General features: G+C 56.3%; 1 protein-coding gene across 1 annotated transcript in view; it reads right to left on the bottom strand.

Moving 5' to 3' along the window:
* The window catches only part of LGR6 (leucine rich repeat containing G protein-coupled receptor 6), a 183,008-nt gene that overhangs the window by 89,118 nt on the left and 75,182 nt on the right, over positions 1-18,708 (bottom strand). The window contains exon 3 of the mRNA XM_054395926.1: positions 6,552-6,623. Within this exon, the coding sequence (XP_054251901.1) occupies positions 6,552-6,623 (72 nt within the window). The remainder of the gene's footprint in view (positions 1-6,551; positions 6,624-18,708) is intronic.

Here is an 18,708-nt window from a genome sequence, read left to right as displayed (position 1 = left end):
CAACTGGGAAGGTTGTTACCCTCCCCAGCTGCCAGCCTGATTCCTGGGGAGACAGCCCTGCCATCAGAGGTAAGATGCTGCTGGGAGTCAGGTTGCAGCTGGTCAGGCCTGGGGCAGCCATTCCCAGCTCCAGCCAAGCCTCTCAGCTGCCAGACCTCAGCCTGTGGCAGGACATTCACAGCTCTGGGTGCAGTCTGTCCTGAACATCCTGGTGCCAGCTGCTCCAAAGCCTCCTAGTCCTGTCTGCAGGTCTGTGCATTCCCTTCCTTACTGCAGATACCTGTCCTTAAAGCTTGATGCCCACCCTCCTTCCCCTCACCTTCACCTTAAGTAACCTCAGCTGACTCTGTCCTCTAGTCCATCAGCAGAGCCTTGCTCACTGCTTTTAGACAAAGCTGTCTGATTCCCTGTTTGAGCCTCTATTTGGCTCCAGATACTTCCACTGATCAGCTCTGAACAGTCAGCTCAGATCCCAGAGAGCCACTGAGACCCTGTGGGTGTCCCACCCAAAGCCCAGCAGCACTTCCTTAGTGCCACTCTAGAGCCCTTGGTGTTCAGCTGTGCCTCTGCTGGAGCTCCAGCAGGCCTGGCTGGCTATGCTTCTGCCCTGGGCTGCAGGAGCCAGGCTCTGACCTGCCCAGCACAGCACAGCCACACAAACAGACCCACAGGCAGGACCAGCACCCCCACAGCTGGGTTTGGTCCTTGTCCTCTTTGGGCCTTCCCCAGAAGTGCTGCTGGCTGCTGTGTGGCAACTGAGCCCCTGGATGAGCTTCCCCATCCCAGGGGGCTGCAGAGAGCACTCAGCAGGTGAGTCCCTGGGGCTCACATTGCTCCTCCACAGGCATGGATTGGGAGCCAGGGCTGGAGGTCATGGACTTGCCAGGGCACAGCTCCCAGCAGCCACATGGTCCTTCCCGGGTGGTGGTTCTCAGAGGGTCCCAGCAGCCTTGCAGCAGGCACCCTGTAGGAAGGGACTGTAGCTGCATCTGCAGCCTGGTGCTCTGTGGGCCCTGGATCTGGGCTGTGGCCATGCAGAGCAGGCAGAGAGAGGATCACCTGGGCAGTGGAAGAGGGAAAGCCCAGGATGATGGAGGGAGAGGGAGAGGATGATTAGAAGGAAAGGAGTCAGTGGAGCAGGGATGTGAACCTGCTGGGGTGTCTGAGGCTCCTGTTGGCCCTGGCATGCACCAGGGCCCTTGTGCCACTTGTGCTGCCTGTGGAGCAGCTGTGCAGAGCAGGTGCAGGAGGGTGGCCAGGGCAGAGGGAGCCAATTCAGAGCACCCAGCCCTGCACTGCCCTGCCCCAGCAGTGAGGGGTGATGTGAGCAGCCTGTACAGCTCTGTGCCTGGCATCCCCACACTGCCTCCTGAGCCTCTTCCCCTCCAGTCCCAGTGCCCCCAGCTGCATCCCTCTGCCACCCCTGCAGTGCTCTGTCACTATCCCCCAGCTGCAGATCTGGCATCTCACAGATCACAGCAGGTGCTGTGGGGAGGTCCATGCCCAGCCCAGCATCTATCTTGTAGCCCTTGCCCAGTGTGACCCCTGAAGGGTGACTTGGCCTCCCCAAGTCCTGCTCTGCCTGACTTCCACCAGAGTCAGGATGCTGTGAGGCAGCTCAGTGCTTGGCCTCTTCCTGGGGTCAGGAGCCAGGACTGTCCTGCCTGCTCCTCTCTTCCCACACCTGACCTCCCAGCAGCTCTCTGATCTTTCCTGCCTCATGGGCTATTCACATCCCCTCTCCAGATACCTCCTTCAGGATCTGTATTATTTTTTAGTGGAGATAAAGGTGCAGAGAAAAGCAGAGGAGAGGTCACACTGCTCCTAAGGGAGCAAGGATCCGATCTGCAGAAGGAGCACTGCAGGGAGCAGCTCTTGAGACACTCTGCAGTGTGGCTTCACAGCAGCTCCATAGGACATGGGTGGGACTGGGGCCAAATGTGTCCTGCCTGCTCCTGTGGGTGGCACCTTACACTCACACTCCTGTTCTGAGGAGCTCAGGGAGGCCCAAGGCTCTGCAGCAAGCCAGAGGCAGGCAGGACACATTTGGCCCAGATCCTGCTGAGCTGCTGCAGAGCCACCAGCCCCAACCAGGGCACTGCTGCAGTCACCCCAAGGACCTGAATCACAACATGTGGTGGCCTCCACCTGCCTCCTTCAGCACCTTGTGCTTGTCCTCACTCTTTTCTCAGCAGAGAATCTGCTCAGCAGGTTTGCTGATGACACCAAGCTGGGAGGCTTGGCTGAGACACCTGAAGGCTGTGAGGCCATTCAGAGACCTGGACAGACTGAGAGCTGGGCAGAGAGGAACCTAATGAGGCTCAGCAAGGATGAGAGCAGAGTCCTGCAGCTGGGGAGGAAGAACAAACTGCAGCAGGACAGGTTGGGAGGGGATCTGCTGGAGAGCAGCCCCAAGGAGAAGGAGCTGGGAGTGCTGGTGGGCAGCAACGTGCCCTGGGGTCCAAGAGGCCAATGGGGTCCTGAGGTGCATTCAGAGTGTGTCCAGCAGAGCCTGGGAGGTTCTCCTTCCCCTCTACTCTGCCCTGGTGAGACCTCACCTGGAATATTGCATCCAGTTCTGGGCTCCCCAGTGCAAGAGGGACAGGGATCTGCTGGAGAGAGGCCAAGGGAGGCTACAAAGATGCTGAAGAGCACTGCCTGAGGAGGAGAGGCTGAGAGCCCTGGGGGTGGTTAGTCTGGAGAGGAGAAGGCTGAGAGGGATCTGATCAATGTCTATCAATAGCTGAGGGCTGGGGGTCAGGAAGGAAGGGACAGGGACAGGCTCTGCTCATTTGTGCCCTGGGATAGGACAAGAGGCAATGGATGGAAACTGCAGCACAGGAGGTTCCACCTCAACATGAGGAGGAATTTCTTCACTGTGTGGGTACCAGAGCCCTGGAGCAGGCTGCCCAGAGAGGTTGTGGAGTCTCCTTCTCTGGAGACTCTCAAACCTCACTTGGATGTGCTCCTGTGTGCCCTGCCTTGGGTGCCCTGCTCTGGCAGGGGGTTGGACTGGATGAGCTCCAGAGCTCCCTTCCAGCCCCTAACATCTGTGAGCCTGTGTGATCTGTGATCCAGAGCAAATCAATGAGAGTCCTCATCCTTGCCAAGAGACCTTACAGTGTGATTAAGGTTGATGCTCCTAAGCCCTCTCCTGGCAGGATCTATTCCTTTCCAGCCAGTTCCCAGGGACCAACCTATCTCTTCCATGTCCCTCACTGCTGGCCTCACTCTGCAGCTGCATCTCCTGATGGCCTCATTCTGTGGTGCCCCCAGCATGCTTACAGAAAGCAATCAGAGTACCTCCTACAGCAAGGGAAGCTGACAGCCCAGCACACCCCTGAGAGGAGCCAGGGAAGCAGCAGCAGCTTTGGAAAGCTCCCATTGGGCTGAGGGCTGGCAGTGGCTCTGCTTTTGGGAAGCAGGAACTTTGGCAGGAGCTGGATGGGCAAGGCAGTGTGGGCAGCAACCCTTCCTTCCCTGCCCCTGGAGCTGGCCTGGTCCTCTGCACACTTCCATGGCAGAGGGCAGGGCAGCAGAGGGGGTGAAGGCTGCAGGCAGAGGGGGTGGTCTGAGAGCCCAGGTGCCACTCTGTGTCACTGGGCACAGCCTGGCTGGCAGCAAGTCCTGCACCTTGAAGACACCAACTTCTGCTCTCCCAGAGCAGCCTGGTGCAGGATTCTCCCTGCTGGAAATGCACTGAGCCCTCAAGCCTATCCTGGCTGTGGGGTCACTCATGAAGGCGTCACAGAATCACAGAATGGGAGGGGTTGGAAGGGACCTCTGGAGATCATCCAGCCCAAGCCCCTACCAGAGCAGGGACACCCAGGGCAGGGCACATAGGAGCACATCCAGGGAGGGTTTGAATCCCTCCAGAGAAGGAGACTCCACAATCTCCCTGAACAACCTGCTCCAGTGCTCTGTCACCCTCCTGGTGAAGAACTTTCCCCTTGTGTTCAGACAGAACTTCCTGTGATGCAGTTTGTGCTCTCTGCCCTTTGTCCTGCTGCTGGATGGTGCTGGGAAGGGCCTGGCCACTGGCTTGGACCCACTGCTCAGAGGTATCAGCACTAATAAGATCCTTTCCCAGACTTCTCCAGACAAATGGCTGCAGGTCCCTCAGCCTTGCATCATAAAAGAGATGCTCCAGTCCTGTAGTCATCTTTTCAGCCCTCTCCAGGAGTTTCTTGTCTCTCTTGAACTGGGAAGCCCAGAACTGGACACAAGATGTGGCCCTCACCAAGGCAGAGTAGAGGGGAAGCAGAATCTCACTCGACCTGATGTGTCCCCCCAGAGCTGCCCCCACGGCTGTCCAGGAGCCTGCCTGCAGGGGGTGGTGTGGCAGGGGCAGCTCAGCTCAGCTCCCTGCAGCCACCCATGGCAGGAGGCCTTGGCTCTGTGCTCTGCTTCAGCCCTTCCCTGGGCTGACACCAACAGAGAGCAGCCAAAAGCAGGTCCCAGGTTCCCCTGGTTGAAGCTGGGTGGGAGAGCTGCGGTTTTGCCTCAGTTCCTTTGATTTGTTGCCTAATGCTGGGGATGGATAAATCTCTAAGCCCTGAGATTTAGGGCAGGATTCATACTTCACATCTTCAGAAGACACAGTAAACAGCCCTCTCCTCTCTAATCCTGGGAGCAGGTACAAACCTGCTCCCTCTCTGCTAACTGGACCAGCTACAACAACTTCATGTTGTGGCTGAGTTCAAAACATCCCCTTGGGGATGAAATGTTTATTGCAAGAGATTTTTCAGATGGTTCCTGCAAGGGAGGAAGGGGACTCCCAGCTCAGCACCCTTCACAGGCCCTGCAGGACTGGCCCTTGGCTGCAGACAGTGCTGTGACTGCATGAGCAGCAGACAGCCTGGCCCTAGCACAGCAGCCTGGGGAGGAACCTGCTGGGCACCTTTGCCACCTAGACCTTCCCCACTGGCAGGGGTGGGTGTCCTGCCCACAGTCAAAGGGAAGCCTTCATTTACCAAGACTGGCAAGACTGTCAGGATTGCCAAGACTGGCAGCTCCCAACCATGGCCTGATGGCTGCAGTGATCCTGGATCACTGCAGGGTCCTGGATGTCCTGCATCAGATCACTGCAGGGTCCTGGATCTCCTGCACTGGATCACTGCAGGTCCTGGATCTCCTGCACTGGATCACTGCAGGGTCCTGGATCTCCTGCAATAGATCACTAAAAGGTCCTGGATCTCCTGCACTGGATCACTGCAGGTCCTGGATCTCCTGCACTGGATCACTGCAGGGTCCTGGATCTCCTGCAATAGATCACTGCAGGGTCCTGGATCTCCTGCACTGGATCACTGCAGGTCCTGGATCTCCTGCACTGGATCACTGCAGGGTCCTGGATCTCCTGCACTGGTAACACATCCCCCAAAGCCCTGTGGGCAAACTGTCCTCAAGCCGAAGTCAACCAGTCCAAGAATCCTAACCTTTGCAGGGAAAGGTCCCTCCAGAGCCTGGCAGGAGCCTGCAGGACTTGGCAGTAAGGGCAGACAGGTTGCAAAGAGGCAGCAGAGCTGAGCAGAGCACAGGAGCTCTCCATGGCACCTGCTGGGCTGCAGAGAGCTGAACCTTTGTGTTGCTCCAACTCAGCCCCAAGACTACAGCAGAGCAGGTGGGGGCCAGCTTGTGGTCTGGACACCACATCTGGGGGACACCAGGGCAGGGCACTGGGTTCAATCAAAATGTGAGCCTCTTCAGGTGCTTCTGTGGCAGACATCAGGGAGGGCACTGGGGACCTGCTCATGGCCAAGCAAGGAAGTAGTGAAGAGCTGCAGATGGTGCTTGGGGTGGGACACAGAACCACAGAACCACAGAATCACAGAACCAGAGAATCACAGAACCAGAGAATCATAGAACCACAGAATCATAGAATCACAGAATCACAGAACCAGAGAATCACAGAACCACAAAATCAGAGAATCACAAAATCAGAGAATCACAAAATCAGAGAATCACAGAATCATAGAACCACAGAATCCCAGAATCCCAGAGCCCCAGAACTGTTGAGATGGGAAGAGGCCTTGGAGATCACCAAGTCCAAGCACTCACCCAGAGCTCACAATCCACCACTGCTGCTGAGCTACTGCCACTGCCCCACATCCCTCAGCACCACATCCAGGTGGCTTTTAAACACCTCCAGGGATGGGGACTGCACCACCTCCCTGGGCAGCCTGGGACAGGGCCTGAGAACCCTTTCTGTGGAGGAATTGTTCCTAATATCCAACCTGAACCTCCTCTGGCACAACTTGAGGCAGTTTCCTCTTGTCCTGTCACTTGTTGCATGTGAGAAGAGACCAGCCTGGCTCCAGCCTCCTCTGAGGCAGCTGTAGAGGCTGATGAGGCCTCCCCTGTCAGCAAGGGGCTCCCCACACACCAAGGAGCATCTGAAGCAGCATGAGTTCAGCACCTGCCACCCCACCAGCTCCTGCCTGCATCCTCCCCTGGATGCTGCAGGTCCCCATGCACTGCCCCTGCCAAGGGGTTCAGGCAGTGGGGGTCTGCAGAGGGCAGTGGGGGTCTGCAGAGGGCAGTGAGCTACTTACAGAATCTTCAGGCTGTAGAGGCCAGAGAAGGCTTCCCCCGGGATCCTGGAGATCTGGTTTCCAGAGAGGCGTCTGCAGAGGAAGGAGGAGGCAGGGAGGAGTCAGCATCACTGCAGGGACAGCTCCTGGGCTGCAGAGGCTCAGCCCTCCCTGCAGCCTGCCACAGGCCCCCTGGGCAGGAGGCTGCAGCTCCTGCATGCTGAGCCATGCTGTTTGCTTGGGCAACCTTTGTGCCCCAGCTCCTCTCACAGCCTGGGGAGAAGGCAAAGGAACCTGAACCCAGCATCCTCAGCACCCAGTGACAGCTCCTGGCCCTGGTCGTTCCTGGGTACCCACAGGGGGCCCCACTCCACAGAAATGGCAGCACAGGCTTCTGCTGGAGCTCACTGCCCAGCCCACAGAGCCTGCTCTGTGCCAGCTGCCTGGCATGAGAGTGGAGCAGGAGGAGAGCTGCTTTTTGCTGCTGCATGGTCTGAGGGGACTACCCTCAATCACGGACCCTTGTCTTTTGTCCTTTTTGTCCTATTTGTCTGCATGTGGACTCCTTCCTCAGTCTGAGGATTCTCCTTTGTGCTGTCCACCAAAGCTTGATGATCCTTGCTTTGCTTCCACTCCTCATTCCCAGCCCTTCTCTGATCTGTCTGATCATAGCTAAGGCCCTGCTCAGGACAGTTTGGGGTCACTTCAGCACATGAGGCCTTGGTGTCAGTGCTGGGAGGGGAAGGGGCTGGAGATGAGGGTGCCACAGAGGTGCCACAGCAGTCAGCTCACAGAACTATGGCTTCCAAAGGCAGTGTAGAAAAGTTAAGTGGTTCTTGGACAAGTTGTGCCTGGAGAAAACTGAGGGGAGGGGAGGATAGGGACAATGCAGCCTGGGAAGGTTGAGGAATGAAGAGGAATGTGAAGGAAAACCAAGTGAAGAACAGCATCACAAAGGGATGTGGGACCACTGGGGACACAGAGCAGAGAAGTGTCTGGAATAGTTAATCCCAGGAAACCTCTGGGATTGATTCATCATCTGCCCAGAGCACTCAGGTCACAGCAAGACCCAGAGCAGGCTGAGGCATCAACAGGTATTTGGATTTTCCACTGGCACTGGAAACTCCATCAGCATGAAGATGTTTCACCAATCATAGAATCACAGAGTGGCTCAGGTTGGAAGGGACCTAAGAGATCATCTCCTCCACCCCCTCTGCCATGGGCAGGGACACCTCTCAGCTAGACTCAGCTGCTTAAGGCCTCATCCAGCCTGACCTTGAACACCCCCAGGCAGGAGGCAGCCACAGCCTCCCTGGGCAGCCTGTGCCAGAGTCTCACCACCCTCCCACTGCAGAACTTCTTCCTCAGCTCCCTCAGCTTCAAACCTTTCCCCCTTGGCCTGTCTCAGACACCCTGATGAAAAGTCCTTCTGCAGCCTTCCTGCAGGATCCCTTCAGGTGTTGGAGGGCAGCTCAAAGGTCCCCCTGGAGCCTTCTCTAATGAGGACAGCAGTCCTGAGAGACCAAGGTGGGAGCCTGTGGTGGAGCCAGGGCTAAAGTTTGACCCAAGGAGAATCTTCTCCTTCTCCTTCTCCTTCTCCTTCTCCTTCTCCTTCTCCTTCTCCTTCTCCTTCTCCTTCTCCTTCTCCTTCTCCTTCTCCTTCTCCTTCTCCTTCTCCTTCTCCTTCTCCTTCTCCTTCTCCTTCTCCTTCTTCTCCTTCTCCTCCTTTCCCCCATGAGGACAAACATGGACCAAGTCTCGGTGCCCATCAGCCAGAAATCACAAAGAAGGCTTCAAGAACCTGCTGCAGAGCCCAGGTTCCCTCTGCACTTGTGCTTTCCTTTCTGAACCCAGGGTGGTCAAACAGAGTTCAAGGCTGGACCTCTCCATAAGCACAAGTGAAGACCTTTGTTGTTTTCTGCTTCACTTGGGCTGGATCATTGCACTTCCAACAAGGAGGCAACACATCACAGCCTCAGCTTTGCTCTCCCAGGAGCCCAGTGCAGGCTCAGCAGAGCTCCTGGCATTCACTTGGCACTGATGGAACTCTTTTTTCTTAGACCTTTTGCTTGTAGAGGGGATGGGTGTGGAGGAGCAGCAAGAGCCAGGCTGGGAGCAGAGAGCACCACAGGGAGGACTGCAGAGGTCAGGGAGAGGCTCTGAGCTGCTCTGGGCAGCCACAGTGGCAGGTGGCACAGCAGGGGTGTGCAGGTGGCACAGGAGGGGTGTGCAAATGGCACAGGAGGGGTGTGCAGGTGGCACAGCAGGGGAGTGCAGATGGCATAGCAGGGGAGTGCAGGTGGCACAGAAGGGGTGTGCAGGTGGCACAGGAGGGGTGTGCAGGTGGCACAGCAGGGGAGTGCAGGTGGCACAGAAGGGGTGTGCAGGTGGCACAGCAGGGGAGTGCAGGTGGCACAGCAGGGGTGTGCAAATGGCACAGGAGGGGTGTGCAGGTGGCACAGCAGGGGAGTGCAGGTGGCACAGCAGGGGAGTGCAGGTGGCACAGAAGGGGTGTGCAGGTGGCACAGCAGGGGAGTGCAGGTGGCACAGGAGGGGTGTGCAAATGGCACATGAGGGGAGTGCAGATGGCACAGCAGGGGTGTGCAGATGGCACAGAAGGGGTGTGCAGGTGGCACAGCAGGGGTGTGCAGGTGGCACAGAAGGGGAGTGCAGATGGCACAGAAGGGGCATGCAAGTGGCACAGCAGGGGAGTGCAGGTGGCACAGAAGGGGTGTGCAGGTGGCACAGCAGGGGAGTGCAGGTGGCACAGCAGGGGTGTGCAGGTGGCACAGCAGGGGTACCCCAGCCGGTGCCCCCCTCTCTGCCCCCGCTCTCTGCCCCTGTCTCTCCCCTCGGGAGTCTGGAGAAGATCGCTCCCAAACGAGGCCTCCGCCGGCACAGGCAGCGCAGGGTCTCTCCTTTGACGCGCGAAGCAGGTCGGGACCCGCCGCAGCCTGCAGCCGCCTGCCGGCCTGGGCTGTTTGTCACTCGGGGGCTGGGATCTGCGCTAATTGCTCCATTGGGTTGCCGATTACCCCAAGGCAGGGAGCGGTGTCCGGGAGCGCAGAGCGCTCCGCCGCAGGGCCGATGTTCCTGCGCAGGCTGCCGGCAGCGTGGGGCTGTCCTCACCTCCCTCTCCTTTTCTGCAGACTGGATGTGTTCCTCTGTGACCTGAGCAGGATTGTGTGGTCCTGCTCTGGCCTCGATGGTCTCTTGGGGTCCCTTCCAACCTTGTGTCTGTGATACTGTGATCCCTGCCTGCCCTCATGCCTCTGCTGGCACAGCCTCCCCCATCTCCTGCTGACTGTGCCTCTCCACAGCTTTCCTGGCAGCTCTGCACTTTTCTGCTCACCTTCCTGGGTGTGTTTGAGCGTTTGCCAGCTCCCTACAGGGATTGGGACCGCCAGGATTAGCAGCAGAGGAGTGTGGAGCTTGGATGGAGTCCAGGCTGGGCTTCTGTCCTCAGAAGAGAGGAGCAGAAAGCCAAATAGAGGTGCTGGTGGGATGTGCTGAGCCAGCTCCTAGCATCTCAGCACCATGGGCAAACCAGAGCAAAACAAGTCTGCAGGAGATGCCCTGGTGGCACTGGGCACCATCTCTGTGCTTAGAGGCCAAGCGTCCTCCAGCTCCAGCCATGGTTTCCTGCTGTGGCTGTTCTGCCCTGGGCCCTGCCACACTGAACTGTGCTGAGTCCCAGGCTCACCTCTGGCTGTTCTCTCCTTTACCTCCACCCCACTGCCAGGGCAGCCCAGCTCCTTTCTGCAAGGTGTGGAGCTTCCTGCTGAGCCAAGGAGCAGCACAGAGGGAAGCACCAGCTGCAGCCATTTCACTCCATCCACCTCCCAAGGCCCATGCTGGAGTCACAGAATCACAGAACTGTCAGGGCTGGAAGGGACCTCAAGGCTCATCCAGTTCCACGCCCCTGCCAGGGCAGGGACACCTCACACCACAGCAGGTTGCTCACAGCCACATCCAGCCTGGCTGCAAAAACCTCCAGGGATGAGGCTTCCACCACCTCCCTGGACAACCTCTGCCAGTCTCTCACCACCCTTATGGGGAAGAACTTCTTCCTAACATCCAATCTGACTCTCCCCACTTCTAGTTTTGCTCCATCCCCCCCAGTCCTATCACTCCCTGACACCCTCAAAAGTCCCTCCCCAGCTTTCTTGTAGCCCCCTTCAGATCCTGCAAGGCCACAAGAAGGTCTCCTGGGAGCCTTCTCCTCTCCAGACTGCACAACCCCAACTCTCTCAGACTGTCTCCAGAGCAGAGGTGCTCCAGCCCTCTGCTCATCCTGGGTGCAGGATGGGCTCTGCATGCAGGGACTGGCAGAGGGGAGGTGGCTCTGTGTGTGCACACAGGCTGAGGATTTCCTTTCCTGGAGGGGTGCTTGGCTAGGATGTGCACACAGGGTCTGGAGGTGTAGGTTTGAAGGAGAGAAGCTGCTTGGTGCTGAGTGGTGTCCAGTCCAGCAGCAGGGCTCCCTGGGAAGTGATGTCTGCTCCCATGTTCTTGTGCCTGCTCATATCAGAGACCCAAGGCAGAGAAGGTTCCCTGTGTGGGACCCTTCCTATGTCCATGCCCACCTGGCAATCTCCCTTGTGCTCAGTTCCCTCTGTACCTCTCACTTAGACTCTCCAGAAATCTCCCAGTCCAGGCACTCATTGGATCCAACTCCAGAAGCAGATCCCACAGGAAATCCACTGAAATGGTCACTTCCTTTCTGCCTCAAAGGGAACAAAAACATCTGAAGCAATGCTGCCAGCATGACTTCCCCTGAGACAGCTCCCAAGGTGCTGCTCCTTCCCTGGGAGAAGGCTGAGGGAAGCCATCAGGAAGGACTGAGAGGGGGCCTTGTGCCCTAAGCACATGAGGGCAAGAGGAGCTGCTCTTGCCTGGGTGGTCCACAGACCATCAGCTCTGCTCAGGTCTGCTTTTAGGACTCAGCTGTGTGCTCTGCTGCCCTGCAGCTTACCTCAGGAGGCAGGGTTGGGAGAGAGAGAAAGCTCTGGATTGAAGTGACTGAAGCAGAAGAGGGAGAGAAGGGGCAGGTGGAAGGGGAGGCTGGGAGCTGGCCTTGGCTGCCTTCCTTGCTTGTTTGGTGCATTCTGCTCCCCCCCCAGTTCCCCACTCCTGTGATTTCTGTGAACATTCCTCCAGGCTTTGATCTGCATTCCCAATACACTCCAAGTTGGAACGAACTCATGGTTTACCACCTCATGGTTGCTACAGTGCAGTTACCACAGGCTCCCACCCCCTCCTGCATCTTGGGCTTCTTGGTCATGCTACAACTTCCATGGCATGCCCAGGGGCTGTTTGTTGGGCATGATTGCTCATGCCATGCACGAGGGTGCTCTTATCGTTCGCACTGGGAGGCAGGAACGTTGCCCGTTGGCAGGACAGGGCAGTGTCCACATCCCAGTGGAATTTTCCTCATGCCAGGTGGTTATTGAGCACATCAACCTCCCTCTTTGATCTCCTGCTCGGGTTCATTTCTCAAGCACTGACACTGTCAAGGCAGAATCTGTGCCCAGGCAAACCCTCCGTGCTCCTCCTGCCTGAGCTGTGCCATCATGCCAGCACTGTGCCATGCCCTGCATGGGGGACCAGGGGCTCCATGTCGTGCTTGGGTTTGTCTTTTGCTGGTGAACAGCAGGAATGAAGCCAAGGAAGCGATGCAAGTGAAAACATGGCACAGGAGAACAGAGCTAGGCCTGGACTCTCCCTTCCCACACAGGAATCTGCAGCTGGCCCTAGCATGGGATCACCTGGAGGTGCCTCTGACGTGGTCTGCCCTCCATGGCTGAGCAGGAGACTGCAGGCCTGTTGCTAGCTCTGCTCCCCACCCCCCCCAGTGCCTGTTCCAACTCGATTATTGATGGCATTCCCTTCTCCTGTTTATGGTCCTTCAGCCAGCTCTCAGCCCACACGAACGCTCAGCTGCAAACTGCTCTGGCTCCAGCTGCCAAGGAGCTCTGCTGAGATCAGTCCTGCAGGGAACAGCCCAACACAGGACACTGAGCCCCTCTGCTCTGCCCCCTGGCACTGCCACCTCTTTCAGGGAATATTTGTGCCCTCCAAACATTCAGAGCAGTTTTGACTTTTGGCTCTACCCTGGGTCCTCCACTTGGGGTACCCCAGATCAGAGTTTGTCACCTGAAAGGCAATTTTCAGGAAAATTTGGGACAGCTCCCCTCTTTTGCAAGGAGTTTTCAGTTGCTGAGCACCATCCTGAGCCTAAATGGGGTAGTTGTAGCACAGATGCTATAGGCTGGGCAGGGACTGGCTTAAGAGCAGCCCTGGAGAAAAGGCCTTGGGGGTGCTGGGGGAGGAGAAGCTCAGCAGGAGCCAGCAGTGAGCACTTGCAGCCCAGAGAGCCAAGCAGAGCCTGGGCTGCAGCAGCAGAAGTGTGGCCAGCAGGGACAGGGAAGGGATTCTGCCCCTCTGCTCAGCTCTGCTGAGACCACACCTGGAGCTCTGTGTCCAGTGCTAGAGCCTCTGTTCCAGGAAGGATCTGGAGGGGCTGGAAGGTGTCCAGAGAAGGGTCACAAGGATGAGCAGAGGGCTGGAGCTGCTCTGCTCTGGAGACAGCCTGAGAGAGTTGGGGTTGTGCAGTCTGGAGAGGAGAAGGCTCCCAGGAGACCTTCTTGTGGCCTTGCAGGATCTGAAGGGGGCTACAAGAAAGCTGGGGAGGGACTTTTGAGGGTGTTGGGTAGTGATAGGACTGGGGGGAATGGAGCAAAACTAGAAGTGGGGAGAGTCAGATTGGATGTTAGGAAGAAATTCTTCCCCATAAGGGTGGTGAGAGACTGGCAGAGGTTGCCCAGGGAGGTGGTGGAAGCCTCATCCCTGGAGGTGTTTGCAGCCAGGCTGGATGTGGCTGTGAGCAACCTGCTGTGGTGTGAGGTGTCCCTGCCCATGGCAGGGGGGTTGGAACTGGCTGAGCCTTGAGGTCCCTTCCAACCCTGACAATTCTGTGAATCAGTGAGAAAGAACTGAAATTTCTAAATTTTCACAATGTTTTGAAGTTGATTTGCAGACGTTTGGCTTCATTTTTCAAAGTGCATAATGGAGAACCCCTTAGGATCTCCTCTCTCTGGTGCCCACCTGCCCCTTAGCCAGCAGCTGCCTCTGTGCCATGCTAGACTGCACAGTGGTGCCCTTCAGCAGGCTTCATTAGAGTCCTTATCCTTTAATCTTTGCTGTGCTTTTGCCCACCCACTGAATCAGTGACCAGCACTTTCCTCTGCCAAGGATCAATGCCAAGCAGGACAGGAAGTGCTGGGTGAGCCAAGGCTACTCCACTTGTTGCTAGCAAGTTGCATCCTGGTGCCCTCTCAGACCCAGCACCATGGCAGGAACAGTGTCCAAGCTCTTAAAGGAGCTGCAGCTCCTCATCTGCAGCCTTCTGGAAGTGGAGAGCTGTGCTAGGCAAGGTGGCTACCCAGGCAGCAGTGATGCTGCCATCCAGTCTCAGCATGGCAAAGCAAGGCCATGGCCCTGCAGGCATTTGCCTCCTGTCAGAGACCTCTGCAGGCTGTGTCATGGAAACAAGCCAGAGCTGCTCTCCACGAGCACCCTGCTCCAGCCATGCTACTGCACTGCTCCACAAAAGGCTTTCCACTGTGCTGCCAGCACACCTGGGCATTGCCCACAAATGCCAGCAGCTCTTCAGAGCTGTCACAGAGGAGCCATGCCCCAAAGTCAGCATCACTGCACTGCTGCCTCTTACAGGAATGAGATTGCCTTGGAGTGAGACCCTGTGCTGGACACTGTCACCAAAGATCACAGAATGGCTCAGGTAGGAAAAGACCTCAGAGATCATCTAATCCAACCCCTCTGCCATGGTAGGGATGGCTCTTAACTAGACCAGGTTGCTCAAGGCCTCATCCAACCAGCCCTTGAGCATCTCCAAGGAGGGGACATCCACAACCACCCTGAGCAGTCTCACCACCCTCATACTGAAGAACTTCTTTCTAAGCTCCAGTCTAAGTCTACTCTCCTTCAGCTTAAATCCATTCCCCCTTGTCCTGTCTCTAGAGGTCTGGCAGCTCCAGACCTGCTGCAGCCCCAGGCAGGGGCACACTGCAGCAGTGCTGCTGCTGGCTCCATCAGTGCTTGCTCCCACAGGGCAAAGACGAATGAGCAGGAGGTTCCTCCCCGGGGCAGGGCTGTCGTATCCACCTTCCCAGCACACATTCTCGCCTCTTATTGCATTTTGCTGTTACATGTTGCAGGAGCTGCCTGGAAAGGGAGCAGGCTGCAAGGGGAGGCTGCGGCGTGGTCCCAAGCGTGCGGTGGCCGCCCGGGCGCAGGGCAGGGCACTCCCCGTGCCGGTGAGTCCCGGTGCCCTCGGGGGCTGGGAAGAGGCAGGTGAAAGAGCCAGTGGTTGGGAAGGGGTCTGATCTTGCCGCTGTGCCCCGAAGCAGGAGGTGAATGGCAATGAACACCTGCCTTTGGCTGCAGTTTCTCCTCTTGGCACCAGGCTCCGGGGTTGGGATTCAAAGCGCAGTAACAAAGCCCTTGCCGGCGAGCACATTTCAACACGTTATTATTCCCAGGCTGGCTTTCAAGATCCTCTTTCTATTCCTTCTCTACTGATTGCTCATGTTTCTCTTGGCTCCCAGCTCTGGCTTTTCAGGCTTCATTAACTGGAATTTATTAGCAACTTTAAACAATCTTCCTACTGCCAAAAAAAAAGGAGAGAAAGCAAGAAAGAAAGAAAAGAAGATGGGGGGGAGGGGGGTGGGGTGGTGGAGAAAAGAAAAGGCACAAAGAGGAGACACAAAACTGCAGGCTGCTCCCTGCCTGTGTGAGGCCCAGGTCTGAACACCTCTGTCACTGACTGGGGGTTTTCTTGGGAGGGAAGGACCAGAGAGTGCCTGTGCTGGGACCCTGCCTGCCCTTGGCACAGCCTCTGCTGTCTCTGCTCTGTGTCCTTGCTGCAGCTGGGGGCTGGTGGTGACAGAGCAGACTGCTGGAGAGCTGCTGGAGAGGTGTCCCCTGTGGCACTGCCTCTTCAAAGCCTGCTGAGTCTGGAGGATCTGGATCTGGTCTCTTGGCAGCCTCCAAGCATGAGTGCTAATTGCATCTGCAGCATCTCCTGAGCAGCTTGCTGTAAAAGGCAATGATCAGCAGGTTGGTCCTTTCCCATCACTGGATGGGTGGCAAACAGAGGCACTGGCAGGGAGAAGCACTTTGGCAAGTCATAGTGAGTGAGCAGTTTGAGCTGGAGCAGTCCTGGTGCCCTCAGCATTTCCCCTGCTCCCTTGTGAGTCACAGCTCTTTGGTCTCCAGAGGAGAGCTCTTCTGTGGGACACAGCCCAGCTGGACATGGTGGTGTGGCCTGGGTGATTGCTTCACTGTCCTCCAGACCCTGGCACATCACTCTGCTCTTCCTCATGTGCCCCCACCTGGCATGGGAGCATGCAGAGAGCTACCACGCAGGGCTCAGGTGGATCCAGAAACTTGGGCTTGCAGTGCTCCACAGCAGCCTGAAGAATGTGCACCAAGGTACATTTGTGCTCAGTGTCCCATGGGCTTGTACCCATTTCTGAAGCTCTCCTGTTCCTTGGTTGGACCCCAGCTGAACCTTGAGTCCTGCTGACCTCTGACTTCCATGAAATGCCACCTTCAGGAGGAGCCTGAGACAGTGCTAAAATAGAGGCACTGAAAGCAGAAAGGTCATAAAAGGTGTGGACCACCAGCTCTGCTCCAAGCTGCTGTGACCCTGAGCTGCTGGGATGAGATCTAATCAGAGAGAATATTGGCAGCAGCAGAGCAGGAGAGAGGAGCTGTGAGTAGCTTGTGGAGGAGGCAGAGGAACTTGGACTTGCTCTGACTGCCAAAGGTGATGGCTATGGATCACATTCAAACTGTTCAAGGGCCAGGGGTGTCAGGAGGCTCAGCAGGAGATTCTGGCATGTTTCTGCACATGAGAGCAAGGTGAAGATGTCCCTGAAACCTTCAGAGTTTCTAGAAAGCCTGAGAAGGGAGTTTGAAACTCTGTTAAATTTGGCAGCTGGTCATGGTTGAGCAACCAGAAAGTTTGCTCACAAGGGTCAAGCATCCTTTTAGGGCATCTTTGCAATAAGGCAAAACCCCTTTGGAAGGTTGCTGTCTTGTCAAGGGTAAAGGTGAGGAAGTAACCTGAAATGAACCAAGCTTTTCTCTGTCAGCTTAGAAGAACTTTAAAAGAACTTCTTGTCTCTTGTCTTGTCTTGTGTCTTGCCTTGTGTCTTGTCTTGTGTCTTGTCTTTTATCTTGTCTTGTCTTGTCTTGTCTTGTTTTGGTTGACCAAAGCCCCAGAAGTTCACAAAGTTTTGTCTTCAGTTGCTCCAGGCTGTTACTCACCCTGGATGTAACAGAACACAGCAGGGGCTGGAAGGTCCCCCCAAAATCTTTGAGATGAGAAGCCTGCTGAAAGTTTTCCACCTAACTGGAGACAGGAACCTGCAGCAAGGATGAGCTGCAGCAGAGTTCTCTTCACTGTCAGCTCTCCTCTGCCTGGAGGTCAGCAGACAGACAGACAGACAGACAGATCTTCCTCCTGCCCAGGAGGCAGTGAGACCCCTGGGTTGTCTCTCAGCAGGGTATCCTGGTCTCCACTCATGCAGCAGCCCCCAGCGTGGGCAGCTCTCCCATGGGGGAGCAGGCAGAAGGCTTTGGTCTCCTGTGCTGCATCTCACCTCAGCAGACCCAGGGGATGTGTTCTGGGGAGATGAAATCTGCAGGTACTTGAGCTGTGACAGCTGAGCAAAGCCCCAGGGAAGATGTGCCCACAGGCAGGACCTGTCTGCTTGAATCTGGAGCACATCCTGGCACAGGGCTGGTGCCATCCTGAGAGGCATGGTCCTGCTGTGGTGTTTGGGGATGGAAGTTTGGTGAAGATGGAAGTGGAAAGAGCAGGGGAAATGCCAGGCAAGTGAAGCTGCACTTCTGGTTGCTGACAGCCCTGTGAGTGATGCTCACACTGTGCCTCACTGCATGTTGTTGCTGACAGAATCACTCTTAGCTCCTGATAATTCATAACCCCCCCTGCCCTGCTTGCTTTCATGTAGATTATTTGATTTCCCCACGGTCTTGTTGCTGTCAAACTCCAGCAGGAGCCTGGCTGTGGACAGCTTTACAATGCTGCAGTTTCCATTCTCTCTCCTGGCTGTGATGGTTTTTCCTACTCCAACCACCCTTGACATCTGAAGGAGGACCTGTGACATACTGAACCTTTGATGAAATCATCTCTGATTCAGATTTTGCTTTTCACATTTTCCCTCTTTCTCTGTTTCATTCATCATTGCTTTTGGCTGTGGCTCTTCTGGAGCCTGTGGATGTTTGCTCCCTGCTAGCTGAGCTGTGCTGTTTGTGCATGACATGAAACCAGGGCAGGATTGCTGCAGCCAGACAGCTGTTAATTGTCTACCAGAGTGTGGCTCTGGGTGTGAAAAGCTGCACAGCCCCCAGTGAAGGCTTTGGGTGCCCACACTTCAGCAGAGGTGTTCACAGCATGGGAAGAGAAAGTCTGCAAGGTGGCTGCAAGGTCTTGAAAACCCTCAAGCTCCAAAGCTAAAGGAGGGTGAAAGCTGCCTCCTGCTCAGCTGTGTCCCAAGGGAGGGCAGCTGATGAACAGAAAGCACAGAAAGATGCAGACAAGCCACAAGAGCATTTGAAGCTACAAACCTGCAGTAGCAGTTGGTAATGATGGGGTTTGACCTGGTGTGGGAGTGGTGCCCATCAGCACCTGCTCTGCTCCCTTCAGCCCTGGCAGTGTTCAGGGAGCTTAGCTGGGCTGTCTTTGGCCACAGCTTTGGCCACCTTGCTGCAAACTTTTCTAAGCTCACAGACAGGACCTGTGCTCATGGAACTGTAGAGTGCACTTGCTTGGAAGGGATCTTTAAAGGTTATAGAGTCCAACAACCCTGCAGTTAACAGGGACATCACAACTAGATCAGGCTACTCAGAGCCCTGTTGAACCTCACTGTGAATATTTCCAGGGCTGGGGCCTCCACAACCTTCCCTGGGCAACCTGTTCCAGTCTCTCCCCACCCTCATTCAAGAATTTCTTCCTCCTCTCCAGTCTCACTCTCCCCTCTCCCTGCTCAAAGCCATTGTCCCTCGTCCTGACACTCAGCCCTTGTCCAAAGTCCCTCCCCAGCTCTCCCGGAGTCCCTTCAGGTACTGG

Source organism: Indicator indicator, chromosome 35 (genome assembly GCF_027791375.1).
Source record: "Indicator indicator isolate 239-I01 chromosome 35, UM_Iind_1.1, whole genome shotgun sequence".
NCBI classification, from domain to species: Eukaryota; Metazoa; Chordata; class Aves; order Piciformes; family Indicatoridae; genus Indicator; species Indicator indicator.
Note: the sequence above shows the minus strand (reverse complement) of the source record. Positions and strands in the feature narration are given on the sequence as shown.